The sequence below is a fragment of the Scyliorhinus torazame genome, chromosome 3 (genome assembly GCF_047496885.1).
Source record: "Scyliorhinus torazame isolate Kashiwa2021f chromosome 3, sScyTor2.1, whole genome shotgun sequence".
NCBI lineage: Eukaryota > Metazoa > Chordata > Chondrichthyes > Carcharhiniformes > Scyliorhinidae > Scyliorhinus > Scyliorhinus torazame.
The window spans coordinates 26408235-26425929 of record NC_092709.1 but is presented as its reverse complement, the minus strand read 5'-3'; the positions used below and the strand labels follow the sequence as shown (position 1 = coordinate 26425929).

Genomic DNA, 17695 nt, shown 5'->3' with positions numbered 1-17695 from the left:
CTTGTTAGAATGGGCCCTGTATTCTTTCACATCCGCCTGAATGAAAAAGACAGACTTGTTTTAGCATGACTTCCGAACATCCCAAAGCTCTTTAAAAACCATGAAGGGCTGTTAAATTATAATCACTGTATTAAAGTAGGATGCATGCGGAGTGAAAATCATGATCTTCCCAGCTGAGTTTTACTGAGATTTGAAAGTCGATTGTAAAAATTCTAAAGGGTTCTTGTGGGTATGGACCAGAGGATTTTTGAACCAGCCTATCATTCATGTGCAGAGGAGCTCGACTGTTATATTATTTAGCAATGATTAAACAATTTAGATCTCTTTTAGTTTTAAGCGCTTGGTAATGTAGATTGTAATGATCCATAAAATTTTAGGGAGAAATTTCACACTTCGTTACTTCGAACCATAGAAAAGCTCCAGCACAGAAGGAGGCCATCCGACCCATCTTGTCCACGCCCACCCAGGTGCCCTTTCCAATCCCACCTTCTTGCACCCAGCCGATAGCCCTGTAGTTTACAACACCGGTGCAGATCAGGTACTTTTAAAGAGTTCAGAGTCTCTGCCTCCACCACCAACTCGGGCAGTGAATTCCAGACCTCCACGACCTACTGCATAAAATAGTTCTTCCTCTCGTCCCCTCTACACCTTCTGCCGCTTAACTTGAATCTATATCCCTCTGGTTCCAGAATTCTCCGCCAAGGGAAATTGTTTTATTCTGTCCACTCTATCTCTTCCCCACAATTTTGAAAAACCTCAATCAAGTGACCCCTCAACCTTCTTTGTTCCAAGGAAAATAACCCCAACCTATCCAATCTCTCCTCGTAGCTACACTTTTCTAGCCCTGGCAACATTCTTGTAAGTCTCCTCTGCGCACTCTCCAGAGCAATTAAGTCCTTCCTTTAATGTGGTGACCAGAACTGCACATACAACTCCAGTTATGGCGTCACCTGTATTTTTATACAATTCCAACATTGTATCCTTACTCTGCCAATGAAGGAGAGCATTCCATATGTCTTCTTTACAACCTTGTCTACTTAAACTGCTGCCTTTAGGGACCTGTGAACCTGTACGCCAAGATCTCTCACTTCATCTACCCCTCTTAGTACATTCCCATTTATTGTGTACTCCCTACAACTGTTTGACCTTCCTAAATGCATGACCTCACATTTCACTGTGTTAAAATCCATCTGCCACTGTACTCACCACTCCTCCAATCCACCAATATCGTTTTGGAGATTATAACTATCCTCTACAATATCGACTACTCTGCCAATCTTGCTGTCGTCTGCAAATTTCCCAATGGTGCCCCCATTATTCACGTCCAAACTGTTAATATATAACGCAAACAGGAAGGGTCCCAACACCGAGCCCTGTGGAACACCACTTGAAACAACTTTCCAATTGCAAGGGCAGCCATCGACCATTACCCTTTGTTCCCTGTTACTAAGCCAACTTTTTATCCAGTTTGCCACATGCCCTGTATACCATGGCCTTTTACCTTTTTTGACCAATCTACCATGTGGCACCTTGTGAAAATCCATGTACACAACATCCACTGCACTGCCTTCACAACCCTTCTTGTCACTTCCTCTCAGAATTCAATCAAAATTTGTGAGGCAAGACCTTCCTTTAACAAATCTATGTTGACCATCCTTGACTAGTCCATGTCTTTCTATTTGACAGTTAATCCTATCTCTCAAGGTGAATTCTACTAATTTGCCCACCACCGATGTAAGATTAACTGGCTTATAATTGTTTGGCATTTCCTTCAATTCCGTTTTAAACAATGGAACTACGTTTGCATTTCTCCAGTCGTCCGGTACCTCCACTCTATCTTGTGAGGATCCTCCGAGCATCTGCTATCTCCTCCCTGGCCTCCTCGGCAGCCTTGGAAACAATCCATCTGGCCCGGGTAACTCATCAATTTTCATGGATTCTAACCCTTTGAGTACTTTCTTTATGGTTATTCACATTGAAAGAATAATACAGTGCCGAAGAGGCCTTTCGGCCTATCGAGTCTGCACCAACGCATGGAAAACACGCATGACCTGCCTTCTGAGTTCCATTTGCCAGCACTTGGCCCAAAGCCTTGAATGTTAAGACATGCCAAGTGCTCATCCAGGTTCTTTTAAAAGGAGGTGAGGCAACCCGCCTCTACTACCCTCCCAGGCAGTGCATTCCAGACTGCCACCGCCCTCCGGGTAAAAAAAGCTTTTCCTCAAATCCCCCGCCCCACTAAACCTCCTGACCCTGAACTTGTGTCCCCTCATACCTGACCCTTCAACTAAGGGGAAAAGGGACTTCCGGGTGCCGCAATGATCAGCTAAGTCGCACGTTTCGGCACCTCCCGTTTTAACGGACTTTTGGGCTCTTATCGGGAGCCCCAACGGCAATTTTCGAAGGCTAAACCCACTGTGAGGCGACATAGAAGGGAGTCCCACCGGATGTGAATGGACAGAAGAGATAATAGTGGCCAGATTGCGGAGGATCCTCTGGAGCAGCGGCAAAGAAGGGAAGTGAGAAGCAAGATGGCGGCGGAGGGAGGCCAGTTGGTATGGGGCCTGGAACAGCAGGAGTTCCTCCGGCGATGTGTGGAGGAGCTCAAGAAGGAGGTGCTGGCGCCGATGCTGCAGGCAATTGAGGGGTTAAAGGAGGCGCTGAAGACCCAAGAGATGGAGCTCCGTGGAGTGAAGGCAAAAGCTGCCGAAAATGAGGACGAGATACAGGGCTTGGTGGTGAAGACGGAGACGCACGAGGCACTGCATAAGAGGTGTATGGAGAGACTAGAAGCCCTGGAAAATAGCTCGAGGAGGAAGAACTTAAGAATCTTGGGTCTTCCCGAAGGGGCAGAGGGAGCGGACGTTGGGGCGTATGTGAGCACGATGCTCCATACCTTAATGGGAGCTGAGGCCCCGACGGGCCCCCTGGAAGTGGAGGGAGCGTATCCTCGTGAGAAGACCAAAGGCAAGAGAAATACCTCGAGCAATAGTGGTGAGGTTCCACCGCTACAAGGACAGGGAGATGGTCCTGAGATGGGAGAAAAAGACACTGAGCAGCAGGTGGGAGAACGCGGTTATCCGCGTGTATCAGGATTGGAGTGCGGAGGTGGCGAGAAGGAGGGCGAGTTTCAATCGGGCCAAGCGGTGCTCCACAAGAGGAAAGTGAAGTTCGGAATGTTGCAGCCGGCAAGACTGTGGGTTACACACCAGGGTAAACACCACTACTTCGAGGCGGCAGAAGAGGCGTGGACATTTATTGAAGAAGAGAAGTTGGACTAGATTGGAGAAAGAGTGTTTGAAATGAAGTAGTGAGGTGGAGGCAAGGGACTGTGAATCAGATGGGGGAAAATTTTCTTTCCCCTCGAAGGGGGGGGGACACAAAGAAATGTGGGCGCCGGTGGGGAAGGGGAGGGGGAAGGAGAGAGGGAGCTGCGCCATCAGGGGCGGGGCCGAGAGGGAAGCGCGGGCTTTGTTCTCGCGCTATGGAAATTGTGGCGGGAAAAGGGGGCGCAGGAAGGAGGGGGCCTCACATAATGGGAGGCTAAGGATAAACGGGGGAAGCCGAGGTCAGCCAGAGCTTGCTGACTTCCGGAAAAAATATGGGGGGAGCAACTAAGCTAGAGAGGGATCTAGCGGGGGGGGGTTAACTGGGTTGCTGCTGCTAAGGGGAAGGGGGAGCTGTTACGGGATGGGATGGTCGGGACGGGAGGGCGCCGTCGGGGGGATAAGCGGGTGCGTGGGAACCGGGCGAGGAGCTGGTCTAAAAAAGGGGATGGCTAGTCGACGAGGGGAGGGGGGGGGGGGGGTAAAGAGCCCCCCAACCCGGTTGATCACGTGGAACGTGAGAGGGTTGAATGGGCCGATTAAGAGGGCAAGGGTACTTGCGCACCTAAAGAAGCTAAAGGCAGACGTGGTCATGCTTCAGGAGACGCACCTGAAACTGGCGGATCAGGTCAGATTAAGAAAAGGATGGGTGGGACAGGTATTCCACTCGGGCTTGGATGCGAAAAATAGAGGGGTGGCAATACTGGTGGGGAAACGGGTATTGTTTGAGGCGAAGACCATAGTGGCGGACAGTGGGGGTAGATACGTGATGGTGAGTGGCAGATTGCAAGGTGAGACGGTGGTGCTGGTGAATGTATATGCCCCGAACTGGGATGACGCAAACTTTATGAAGCGTATGTTGGGGCACATCCCGGACCTGGAGATGGGAAAGTTGGTAATGGGGGGGGGACTTCAACACGGTGCTGGACCCAGGGCTGGACCGGTCCAGATCTAGGACCGGGAGGAGGCCGGCAGCGGCCAAGGTGCTTAAGGGCTTTATGGAGCAGATGGGAGGAGTGGATCCCTGGAGATTTACTAGGCCAAGGAGTAAAGAGTTTTCCTTCTTCTCCCATGTCCACAGAGTGTACTCCCAGATAGACTTCTTTGTCCTGGGAAGGGCGCTGATCCCGAAGGTGGCAAGAAAGGAGTATTCGGCTATAGCCATTTCAGATCATGCACCACATTGGGTAGATCTGGAAGTAGGAGAGGAAAAGGAACAGCGCCCACTCTGGAGATTAGATATGGGACTGTTGGCGGACGAGGGGGTATGTGTAAGGGTGAGGGGATGTATTGAAAGGTACCTAGAGATTAATGATGACGGAGAGGTCCAGGTGGGAGTGGTCTGGGAGGCGCTGAAGGCGGTGGTTAGAGGGGAACTGATCTCCATAAGGGCCCATAAGGGGAAACAAGAGGGTAAAGAAAGGGAGAGATTGTTGAGGGAGATTTTGAGGGTGGATAGGCAATATGCGGAGGCTCCAGATGAAGGGCTATACAGGGAAAGACGGAGATTGCACACGGACTTTGGCTTGTTGACCACGGGTAAGGCGGAGGCACAATGGAGGAACAACAGGGAGTGCAGTATGAATATGGAGAGAAGGCGAGCCGGCTGCTGGCCCAACAACTTAGGAAGAGGGGGGCGGCGAGAGAGATCGGAAGGGTTAGGGACGAGGAGGGAAAGATGGAACGGGGAGCGGAGAGGGTGAACGGGGTGCTTAAGGTATTTTACGAGAGGCTATATAAGGCTCAACCCCCGGAAGGGAAAGAGGGAATGATGCGTTTCCTAGACCAGCTGGAGTTCCCAAAGGTTGAGGAACAGGAGATGACAGGACTGGGAGTGCAGATTGAAGTGGAGGAGGTGGTAAAAGGAATTGGGAACATGCAGGCAGGGAAGGCCCCGGGACCGGATGGGTTCCCGGTGGAGTTCTATAGGAAATACGTGGACCTGCTGGCCCCACTTCTGACGAGAACCTTTAATGAGGCTAGGGAAAGGGGGACACTACCTCCGACGATGTCGGAGGCGACGATATCGCTGATCCTGAAAAGAGACAAAGACCCGCTGTAGTGCGGGTCATACAGGCCTATTTCCCTCTTGAACATAGATGCCAAGCTTTTGGCCAAGGGGATGGCGACGAGGATAGAGGACTGTGTCCCAGGGGTGGTGCATGATGATCAAACGGGGTTTGTTAAAGGGAGGCAATTGAATGCTAATATACGGAGACTGCTGGGGGTGATGATGATGCCCCCACCGGAGGGGGAGATAGTGGTGGCGATGGATGCAGAGAAAGAGTGGAGTGGGACTACCTGTGGGAAGTACTGAGGAGATTTGGATTTGGAGAGGGGTTCATTAGATGGGTTCAGCTCCTACTCAGGGCCCCGGTGGCAAGTGTGATTACAAATAGGCAACGATCTGACCACTTCCGACTATATAGGGGTACAAGACAGGGATGTCCCCTGTCCCCGTTACTGTTTGCGCTGGCAATTGAGCCATTGGCCATAGCGCTGAGGGGCTCTAGGAAGTGGAGGGGGGTACTTAGAGGAGGAGAAGAGCATCGGGTGTCATTATACGCGGATGATTTGTTGTTGTATGTCGCGGACCCAGTGGAGGGGATGCCTGAGATAATGCAGACACTCAGGGAGTTTGGAGAATTTTCAGGATATAAATTGAATATGGGGAAGAGTGAACTGTTTGTGATGCACCCCGGGGAACAGGGCAGGGGAATAGATGATTTACCGTTGAGGAGGGTAACAAGGGATTTCCGGTATTTAGGGATCCAGGTGGCCAGGAACTGGGGAACCTTGCATAAGCTTAACTTGGCACGACTGGTAGAGCAGATGGAAGAGGACTTTAGGAGGTGGGACATGGCGCCCCTGTCATTGGCGGACAGGGTGCAGGCGGTTAAAATGGTGGTCCTTCCGAGGTTTCTTTTTGTGTTCCAGTGCCTCCCTGTACTGATTACAAAGGCCTTTTTTAAGAAGGTGGACAAGAGTATTATGAGCTTTGTGTGGGCTGGAAAGACCCCAAGAGTAAAGAGGGGGTTCCTGCAGCGCAGTAGGGACAGAGGGGGACTGGCACTGCCGAGTCTAAGTGATTATTATTGGGCCGCCAACGTGTCAATGATATGTAAGTGGATGAGGGAAGGGGAAGGAGCGGCGTGGAAAAGACTGGAGATGGCGTCCTGTAGGGCAACTAGCCTAAAAGCACTGGCGACGGCGCCTTTACCGTTCTCCCCGAAAAAATACACCACAAACCCAGTGGTGGAGGCAACTCTGAAAATTTGGGGGCAGTGGAGACGACATAAGGGAGTGACGGGTGCCTCAGTGTGGTCCCCGATAAGGAACAACCATAGGTTCGTCCCGGGAAAGATAGATGAGGGATTTAAATTGTGGCAGCGAGCAGGAATTGCGAAATTGAAGGACTTGTTCTTAGACGGGATGTTCGCGAGTCTGGGAGCACTGACAGAAAAATATGGGTTGCCACCTGGGAATGCATTTCGCTATATGCAAGTGAGGGCATTTGTGAGGCAACAGGTGAGGGAATTTCCGCAGCTCCTGGCGCAAGAGATCCAGGACAGAGTGATTTTGGGGGCATGGGTTGGTGATGGTAGGGTGTCAGATATATATAGGGAAATGAGAGACGAGGGGGAGACGATGGTAGAGGAGCTGAAGGGAAAATGGGAGGAGGAGCTGGGGGAAGAGATTGAGGAGGGGCTGTGGGCAGATGCCCTAAGTCGGGTAAACTCTTCGTCCTCGTGTGCCAGGCTCAGCCTGATACAATTCAAGGTTCTACACAGGGCGCATATGACTGGAGCAAGGCTGAGTAGATTTTTTGGAGTGGAGGATAGGTGCGGGAGGTGCGCGGGAAGCCCGGCGAACCACACCCACATGTTTTGGTCATGTCCGGTATTGCATGGGTTCTTGGTGGGTGTGGCAAAAGTGATTTCAAAGGTGGTGGGGGTCCGAGTCGAACCAGGCTGGGGGTTGGCTATATTTGGGGTTGCAGATGAGCCGGGAGTGCAGGAGGCGAGAGAGGCCGATGTTTTGGCCTTTGCGTCCCTAGTAGCCCGGTGAAGGATTCTACTTATGTGGAAAGAAGCTAAACCCCCGGGTGTGGAGGCCTGGATAAACGACATGGCAGGGTTCATAAAATTGGAGCGGATAAAGTACGCACTAAGAGGTTCGGCTCAAGGGTTCACCGGGCGGTGGCAACCGTTCCTCGACTATCTCGCAGAGCAATAAGGGAAAATAGGAAAGGTACCAGCAGCAACCCAGGGGGGAGGGGGGGGGGAGGACTCATTTGGGTCCTCAGGGGTTTTATGTGTGTGTTTATATATTAGTTATTTATATTAGATTTTACGAAGTTACTATTTTAGTTACTATTTCTGTTGTTTCTTATTTTGTTGTTGGCAGTTGCCGTTAGTTAGCATATTATTTATTTAAAAAACGATCAATGTATATATTATTACAAAGTTGTAAAATGGGAAAATTTTGTTTTTGTTTGATCGAAAAACTTTAATAAAATATATATTTTTTAAAAACTAAGGGGAAAAGCTGCTCCCTACCCAATATCTCGGGTGGACTACTATCTCTGCATCTTCCCTTTCCTTGGAAGGTTTATCAGTAACTATCCATTCTGTCTATGTTCTATGAGGTTCTGTGATCAAAACTGAACAAGTAGGGGGCGAGGATAATGTTAGACACACCTTAATAATATTTTTTCTGCTATATTATTGGATTGCTACAATCCAAATTGAATTAAATTAGGTACAACTGTGGCCCTATCTACTGATCTCTGATTCAGTATTCCTTCCTTCCCCACCCCATTCTTCTAACAATTCCCTGTTGTTCTTTTTAACCTTATTGATGCCCAAGGCTTGCTCTTTACCCCCACTAATATGCACATGAGGCGTCAAAACCAAGTTTATTATTCAGATGATGTGGGGTTAGAGTGCAGGGCATGCAAGTGTAATTCAGTTCAATCTTTACGCTTTTTATTATGCTTCGATTTTATATTATTTCAGTTTTTTTATTTATATAGCGAGACCTAATGGCACTTCTCCACTGTCCTAGATGAGTGGAAGATGCAAAACTGAGGTATTATGGCACCACCATTGGCAGGAGGGTGTAATTACAGGGTGACACTTTTACATAAGCAGTTTACATTATAAATTCCTGTATGCATATTTATAATGGGCGGGGGGGGGGGGGTGAGTTGGCAATACACAATCAAGGATGCCAATGTAATTTACGCCTTAAATTAAATTGTTCTTTGACTTTAAATGTTACCCATTTATAATTTATTTTTAAAAAAATTTAGAAGACCCAATTAATTTTTTCCAATTAAGGGACAATTTAGCGTGACCAATCCACCTAACCTGCACATCTTTGGGTAGTGGGGGCGAAACCCACGCAAACAAGAGGAGAATGTGCAAACTCCACACGGACAGTGACCCAGAGCCGGGATCGAACCTGGGACCTCGGCGCCATGACGCTGCAGGGCTAACCCACTGCGCCACCGTGTTGCCCACACATTTATAATTTTTAAAAGTAAATTTAGAGTACCCAATTATTTTTTTCCAATTAAGGGGCAATTTAGTGTGGCCAATCCACCTATCCTGCACATCTTTGGGTTGTGGGGGTGAAACCCACGCAGGCACTGGGTGAATGAGCAAACTCCACATGGACAGTGACCCGGGGCCGGGATCGAACCCAGGTCCTCAGTGCCACAGGAAACAGTGCTAACCACTGTGCCACCGTGTCGCCCGTTACCCATTTATTTTTATTTTAAAAAAAAAATTTAGAAGACCCAATTTATTTTTTCCAATTAAGGGGCAATTTAGCGTGGCCAATCCACCTAGCCTGCACTACTTTGGGTTGTGGGGGCGAAACCCATGCAAACACGGGGAGAATGTGCAAACTCCACATGGACAGTGACCCAGAGTCGGGATCAAACCTGGGACCTCGGCGCCGTGAGACTATAGGGCTAACCCACTGCACCACCGTGCTGCCCACTGTTACCCATTGATAGTAAATGAGTTAATATTTCCATTAAAATAAAGGAACATGCTGAACATTTCTACAGCAAGATCATTCAGTCACTGTCAAACTTCAGGACCTTGTGCTTCTGTTAATTGTGAGAGAAGGAAACAGTGCAATAGTTATTGATGGACAGTCTAATTCCAAGGTATAAATCTGAAAATACTGGCAGTCCATCCAATTATTAATTTGGTTTGTGTTTTATTTTCATTCTGAAGGGTGAGATGAAATTGTCTCAATCTAAATGTAACTGGGTTATGCTGGGACAAAAATCAGAGCAGCTTGCTATTTATCTTGCTATTTTTACGTTTCAGTTTTCCAGAAAGATTGCAGATGGAACCTGCAATGGTTTCGCAGGGAGAAACTCGTGGACAGCCTCTCCTACCCTGCCGCCAACTGAGGCTCTTAAGTGGGCAATTAATGTCCACTAAAAGGCCTCACCCCAGCTCCGCTGGTTTATACCCAGCGGTGGCTGAGGGACTCGATGTGCAAGATGTCCAAAGATGTCCAACCCCTATTGGGGTTGTTTCCAGGGTGCTTCATTCAAAGGCACTCGGTGCCTGATTGGGGTCCTGGGCATCAGAAAGAGGATGCCAGCTGAGAGCCGCGCCCCTGCCCTTTCTGCCAACTCCCCCGCAACCCTCTCCCACCTTCGGTGATCACAAGCCTCGGGCCAGTGCCTCTGCCCGCTTCATTAAATGCTACCCTGTGTGTGTGTCACTGTTTCTTTTGAGGAGTGTGTTTCCTTGCACACCTCGCAAACGGTATTGGAACTAAACATTGAGAGCCACTTATTAGCAACCACAGTATGTGAGTGTACGCTACAGATTGGGAGGAGCAGCGGAACAATCTGAATCTACAATTAATACTAATTCCAATTTTTTTTTTCACTTTCAGTCAAATCTACCAAAAGGGATCAGTAACAATGTTTGTTTTAAATTTGAGTGATCAAGACAAACACGTTCTCCTGTGTTGCAGTGTGTTCAACAAAACTGTTCAGTTCTTGCTCCAACCTGGCGACAGTGAGGAAGGATTATATTCCCAGTAAGAAACCCTTTGTTTTTAAACAACTTGAAATAACCTGGATTGTCCAAACCTAAATATTTAGCATTGTGCCAATGTTTCTGTTTTGAGCTCTCTCTCTCCCCTCTTCGCTCTCTCTCATATGAAACAAGTTGAAGAATTAAGCCAAATTATGGGCCTTTTCTGTGGCAACCATTTTTACTGCCTGCCCCGCTGCTACCCCTTGATGTGCCATCAACGAACACAAGACGAGTAGTGAACTACCTAGATTTGGTGCTCAAATGTGGCTTGCACCCATTATTTTTATTCCGAGGCAAGAATGCAACTGACGATATTATGCAAATATTCTATCTCCTGCGTTTGTATCCTTGTCTGGAAGTCATAAAAAGGGGCATTGTTGCAATTTATAACATTGTTAGTTTCTAATTATAACTCAATTAATCAAAAAGCAAATAAATATGGGTCCCTGGGAAGCTATGGGTGGGCATGCTCGCAACCTATAACGCACTCTATTTTTGAACCAGCCACAAAAGTCTTATTTTATCTAAATATATTCATAAACAAGCCATAGCAAGGTACTAATTGCTTGTTTGAAGATGACAAATCTCTGGTCTCTGCCTTCATGTTGGAGGATGCCTGCGCTAGCTACCAGATACAAACACTTCTCACAGTGCTATGTGGAAGGCAGAGGTCCTGGTCAGGAGTGCCAGCAGAAACGCTCACTCACTCAGAGCGCCAGTATCTGGGAAAGTGAGAGATCTAGTGGGTGATGACCAGATGAGAACCAACAGGTGTGAAAGAAGGCTGCAAGATGATTGCCCCAGGAAGATCTATCAAGAGTAGAGACAAGAGCAACCACACCTACATGTTCTGGGCTTGTCCCAAACTTGAAGGACAGAGAGGAAGAGAGGAGGAAACTCTGGGGAACCAAAGGGAGAAACACGGAGGGAGTGCGAGGGGGCAGAAGGCCCCTCCCCCAAACCCGGAAGGCAGGCATCAGAAAGCATAACAGAAAGAGGGGGAGGATAGGCTGGAATAAGAGCCAGGGGACTGTACACCCTGAATGAAATAGGGAGATACCCAGGAGGGGGAGGGGGAGAAGGGAGGGAGGGGGAGAAGGGGGGGGGGGGGGGAGAAGGGGAGGGGGGGGAATATTAGAAGGGGGGAAGGCACACCGAGACAGACAATATCAATGTGTATATAAGAACCACGCGTACTGTAAATATTAAACGTAAAGTGTTACTGTGTATAAATTGAAAATACCAATAAAAATATTTTTTTTTAAAGAGCAGAGACAGGGCAGCTTGGTGGCACATTGGTTAGCATTGTTGCCTACGGCGCTGAGGACCCGGGTTCGAATCTCGGCCCTGGGTCAGTGTCCGTGTGGAGTTTGCACATTCTCCCATTCGGCATTTTGAAAAACTTGAGGATAGACAAGTCCCCCGGGCCTGACGGGATATATCCAAGGATTCTATGGGAAGCAAGAGATGAAATTGCAGAGCCGTTGGCAATGATCTTTTCGTTCTCACTGTCAACAGGGGTGGTACCAGGGGATTGGAGAATGGCGAATGCCATGCCCCTGTTCAAAAAAGGGACTAGGGGTAACACTGGGAATTACAGGCCAGTTAGTCTTACTTCGGTGGTAGGCAAAGTAATGGAAAGGGTACTGAAGGATAGGATTCCTGAGCATCTGGAAAGACACTGCTTGATTAGGGATAGTCAGCACGGATTTGTGAGGGGTAGGTCTTGCCTTACAAGTCTTATTGAATTCTTTGAGGAGGTGACCAAGCATGTGGGTGAAGGTAAAGCAGTGGATGTAGTGTACATGGATTTTAGTAAGGCATTTGATAAGGTTCCCCATGGTAGGCTTCTGCAGAAAGTATGAAGGCATGGGATAGTGGGAAATTTGGCCAGTTGGATAATGAACTGGCTAACCGATAGAAGTCAGAGAGTGGTGGTGGATGGCAAATATTCAGCCTGGATCCCAGTTACCAGTGACGTACCGCAGGGATCAGTTCTGGGTCCTCTGCTGTTTGTGATTTTCATCAATGACTTGGATGAGGGAGTTGAAGGGTGGGTCAGTAAATTTGCAGACGATACGAAGATTGGTGGAGTTGTGGATAGTAAGGAGGGCTGTTGTTGGCTGCAAAGAGACATAGAAAGGATGCAGAGCTGGGCTGAAAAGTGGCAGATGGAGTTTAACCCTGAAAAGTGTGAGGTTGTCCATTGTGGAAGGACAAATATGAATGCGGAATACAGGGTTAACGGTAGAGTTCTTGGCAATGTGGAGGAGCAGAGAGATCTTGGGGTCTATGTTCATACATCTTTGAAAGTTGCCACTCAAGTGGATAGAGCTGTGAAGAAGGCCTATGGTGTACTCGCGTTCATTAACAGAGGGATTGAATTTAAGAGCCGTGAGGTGATGATGCAGCTGTACAAAACTTTGGTAAGGCCACATTTGGAGTACTGTGTACAGTTCTGGTCGCCTCATTTTAGGAAGGATGTGGAAGCTTTAGAAAAGGTGCAAAGGAGATTTACCAGGATGTTGCCTGGAATGGAGAGTAGGTCTTACGAGGAAAGGTTGAGGGTGCTAGGTCTTTTCTCATTAGAACGGAGAAGGATGAGGGGCGACTTGATAGAGGTTTATAAGATGATCAGGGGAATAGATTGAGTAGACAGTCAGAGACTTTTTCCCCGGTTGGAACAAACCATTACAAGGGGACATAAATTTAAGGTGAAAGGTGGAAGATATAGGAGGGATATCAGAGGTAGGTTCTTTACCCAGAGAGTAGTGGGAGCATGGAATGCACTGCCTGTGGAAGTAGTTGAGTCGGAAACATTAGGGACCTTCAAGCAGCTATTGGATAGGTACATGGATTACAGTAAAATGATATAGTGTAGATTTATTTGTTCTTAAGGGCAACACGGTAGCATTGTGGATAGCACAATTGCTTCACAGCTCCAGGATCCCAGGTTCGATTCCGGCTTGGGTCACTGTCTGTGCGGAGTCTGAACATCCTCCCGTGTCTGCGTGAGTTTCCTCCGGGTGCTCCGGTTTCCTCCCACAGATCAAAGATGTGCAGCTTAGGTGGATTGGCCATGATAAATTGCCCTTAGTGTCCAAAATTGCCCTTGGTGTTGGGTGGAGGTGTTGAGTTTGGGTAGGGTGCTCTTTCCAAGAGCCGGTGCAGACTCAAAGGGCCGAATGGCCTCCTTCTGCACTGTAAATTCAATGATAATCTATGATTAATCTAGGACAAAGGTTCGGCACAACATCGTGGGCCGAAGGGCCTGTTCTGTGCTGTATTTTCTATGTTCTATGTTCTCCCCGTGTCTGCATGGGTTTCGCCCCCACAATCCAAAAGATGTGCAGGATAGATGGATTGGCCACGCTAAATTGCCCCTTAATTGGAAAAAATAATTGGGTACTCTAAACTTATAAAATAAAACGCAAAAAAAAAAGCAGAGACGAGAGTGTAGTTTGGAGACCTGACAGGCGTTTCGGTGAGAAGGTCTGGCTATAGCGTAGTAGTGTAGGGGCTAAGGACTCTAGTCGGGAGTTCTGGCTATCATAGAATTTACAGTGCAGAAGGAGACCATTCAGCCAATTGAGTCTGCACCGGCCCTTACAAAAGAGCACCCTACTGAAGTCCACATAACTATCCCATCCCCGTAACCCCCACTTAACATTTTTGGACACTGCGGGCAATTTAGCATGGCCAATCCACCTAACCCGCACATCTTTGGTCTGTGGGAGGAAACCGGAGCACCCGGAGGAAACCCACGCAGACACTGGGAGAACGTGCAGACTCCACACAGACAGTGGCCCAGCCGGGAATCAAACCTGGGACCCTGGAGCTGTGAAGCAACTGTGCTAACCACTATGCTACCATGCTGTCCATGTGGATTGGAGGGGAGGGTGACCCCTTCTATCAAATGGATTGGTCAGTGTGGTGGTGCTGCCATTTCCTAATTACCTGAGTATATAATCTGGTGTCATTCTGCACGTGGTTACCAAAGTCTCCGTGACTCTGCGAAACTCCAGCCCAATGTGTCAGATGGAGAAACGCGTAATCAATAGAACTTCTGTCTGTTTCTTAGGTCTGTTCAACTCAACGGTGAGCTTCTCAAAATGGTGGACAGGAAGACCATGCCAATCATCAAGGGAAAAGCACTTCAGCCAGGAAGTCCAATCATTCTCCCTGCACATTCTTACGCATTCTACGTGGTACAAGATGCCAAGGCTCCTGCTTGTCAATGAAACCGCATCAATACAGTAATACAACTAGCAATAGTTTGAACTTTTTTTATATAAGTTTAAAGTACCCAATTCTTTTTTTCCAATTTAAGGGGCGATTTAGCGTGGCCAATCCACCTGCACACCTTTGGGTTATGGAGGTGAGACCCACGCAGACACGGGGAGAATGTGCAAACTCCACATGGACATGGGGACCGGGATCAAACCTGGGTCCTCGGTGCCGTGAGGCAGCAGTGCTAACCACTGCGCCACCGTGCCGCCCTTGAACTTCTTTGCAGATAAGCAAGTATTTACTGTGGAACTACAAAATGCAATCACTTGAGGAATAAAAACTCCATGGAAAAAGTGATTCAACCACTGCGAACAAAAATGGTCAATATGGTAGTAAATTAAAGGATAAAACCAATTTACTGCGGATGCTGGAATCTGAACCAAAAATAGAAAATGCTGGAAAATCTCAGCAAGTCTGACAGCATCTGTGGAGAGAGAACAGCACTAACAGTGAGTCTGGATGACACTTCTGTTTTTGTATTCAATTAAAGGAAATTACTTATGTCGTCAAAAAGAATAGTTAGCCTGGGAATTGGGAGAATTTTAAAATTCATTAAAGGATGACCAAAACGTGATAAAGAGAAAATGGGATGAGAATAAACTAGCTAGAAACATATTGGGTGCGATCTACCGGCCATGTATCATACAACGGGGCGCAACGCGGCCGGTAGATGCTGGGAGAGGCCTCTTCCGGGATTTACCTGGCTCGCCGCACTTCTCGAGATCTAACGGGATCTCGTGAGGTGTCGCGATCTGAATGCTGCCCATTGTGGGTGGGATCAGTATTTGGCAAATCTGCATATTAGAGTGAGTAGCTAGTTTCCCTCTAATATGCAGCTCACCTGATCTACCCGAGTTGTTGGCATCTAACCCCTTCAGCTTGGCGAGTGCAGTTCAATACTGGTCCCCGCTAAAAGGGACCAGGCGGAATGGCTTTTTTGGGGGAGGGACTCCCAGGGGATCGGAGACTCCCAGGTGATTAGCCTCCATGCAGGGTGTCACCCTGGCGCTGGTGCCACTGGGGCACCCTGGCACTGCCAAGATGCCCAGGTGGTTCGGCCAGGCTGACATTGTGTCCGCGCCGGGGATCAGGCCTGGGGATGCCCAGCTCGTGTGAGGTGGGATGCAGGGGAACCCAATACTGGTGGATGCATAGGTTTTCATCTTTCAGAATTCCTCTAGACTGCAAGGTAACAAATTTAACCCTGCTACTCGAGAAAAGATCGAGAGACAGAAAATAGGGAACTATAGGCCAGTAAGCCTTACATAAGTAGCAGGAAAGGTTTAGGGACATGATAATAGGGCACTTTGGGAGTCAACACAGATTTATTAACAGGAAATCCTGCTTGATAATCTATCAGCTGTTTTGTTGGGGTTGTAACTGAAAGGGTGGCTAAATGGAAACCAGTGGATGTAGTGTATTTGGATTTTCAAAACGTATTTGATGAGGTATTGGGCAAAACAGAAAAATGGGGATCATGGTATTGGGGGTAATATATTGGGATAATTGGGGATTGGTTAGTATCAGAAAGTTTGGGGCTGGTTTAGTTCAGTTGGTTGGACAGCTGGTTCGTGATGCAGAGTGGGGCCAACGCGCAGACTCAATTCCTGTACTGGCTGAGGTTTTCGTGAAGGCATCGCTTTCTCAACCTCGCCCCTTGCCTGAGGTGTTGTGATCCTCAGGTTAAATCACCACCAGTCAGCTCTCCCCCTCAAAAGGGAAAGCAGCCTATGGTCATCTGAGACTACAGCGACTTTACTTTGCTTTTAATATCCAAAAACAGCGTAGGAATAAATGGGGTTATTTTCGTGTTACCACACTGCAATTAGTGGGGTATCGCAAGAATCTGTGTAAATGTCTGGAGCACAAACAATCTATAGCAATGACTTAGATGAGAGGATGGAGTGTATTGCAACCAACTAAGTTAATTGGGGAAAATAAGCTGTGAAAAGGACGTAAAGAGACTGCAAAATGATTTAGACAGCTTGAATGAATGGGCAAGGATGTGACAAATGGGAGGTAATATGTAGTAATGTAGGACCCCAGATCTTGTTCAGAGGCTGACTGCTAGTATAAGGAGGGTGCTTGAAGCCTTCTCATGATGTTCCTCGATCAGCCATTTTAAACAAGCTGTTAACACATTTGAACTAATCAAGTTGACGCTACTGACATAGCACACGGCAGAACTTTGAATATTGAACATTTACTCTGATTATAATTTCTAAGTCTCTTACTCTGTTTGGAAAAGCAGTGTGTTCAAGTTCTAACTTGAGTTCTTCATCAACTGGATAAATATTTCCCTGTTGCTGATGATTGCTTGGCGAATCTCCTACTCTATCATTTTGTCATGCCTGACTTTTGCAAGATAAATGAAATACAATTGGTCTGATACATTCTCATGAAATCTCCTTTTGTACTTGGTCATTTTTAGTACTGGAGTTTTAAAGGAGTATAATGTGGTGTTGTGTTTTGAAAATGATACTATATTTTTGGTAAATTATGTATCTGCATATGTTTGGTCATTTTTAAATATTTCTTTTTGAATAAAAACTTATTGGCCTGTGTTTTTTTAAATGTGTGCTTTTGTTTAAAAAAATGTCCAGAATGACAGAACATGCTGGAGCTTTTCTCTATAAAAGTGATGACTTGAGGGGTAACATGACCAAAATCTTTCTGATTATGAAAGGATTTGATGGGCTACACATGAGGGAAAATGTTTCCACTTCTGGGCAAGACCATATCCAGGAGCTACAAATAGAAGATGGTCGAAAATAGATCCAGTATGAAATTCAGGAGAGAAACCTCTTCACCCATAGAGAGGTCAGAATGTGCAACGAACTCGCTACCACGCTGAGAATTTGAGGCAAATAGCATAAATGCATTAGGAGGAAGCAAGATGAACAGGAATGTAATATAGCAGGGGTTGATGCAGGTAGAACAGTGATGGGCAACCTGCGGCCCAGGTGCCACGTGCGGCCCATCAGGGTTCTGAGTGTGGCCCAT

At 47.4% G+C, this 17695-nt stretch overlaps 1 protein-coding gene across 1 annotated transcript in view; it reads left to right on the top strand.

Moving 5' to 3' along the window:
* Nucleotides 1-17256, top strand: part of hpse (heparanase) — a 62216-nt gene extending 44960 nt beyond the window's left edge. Inside the window, exons 11-12 of the mRNA XM_072495446.1 lie at nucleotides 10257-10403; nucleotides 14484-17256. Coding sequence (XP_072351547.1) covers nucleotides 10257-10403; nucleotides 14484-14643 — 307 coding nt within the window. The 3' untranslated portion in view covers nucleotides 14644-17256. The remainder of the gene's footprint in view (nucleotides 1-10256; nucleotides 10404-14483) is intronic.
* Nucleotides 17257-17695: the final 439 nt, after the last annotated feature.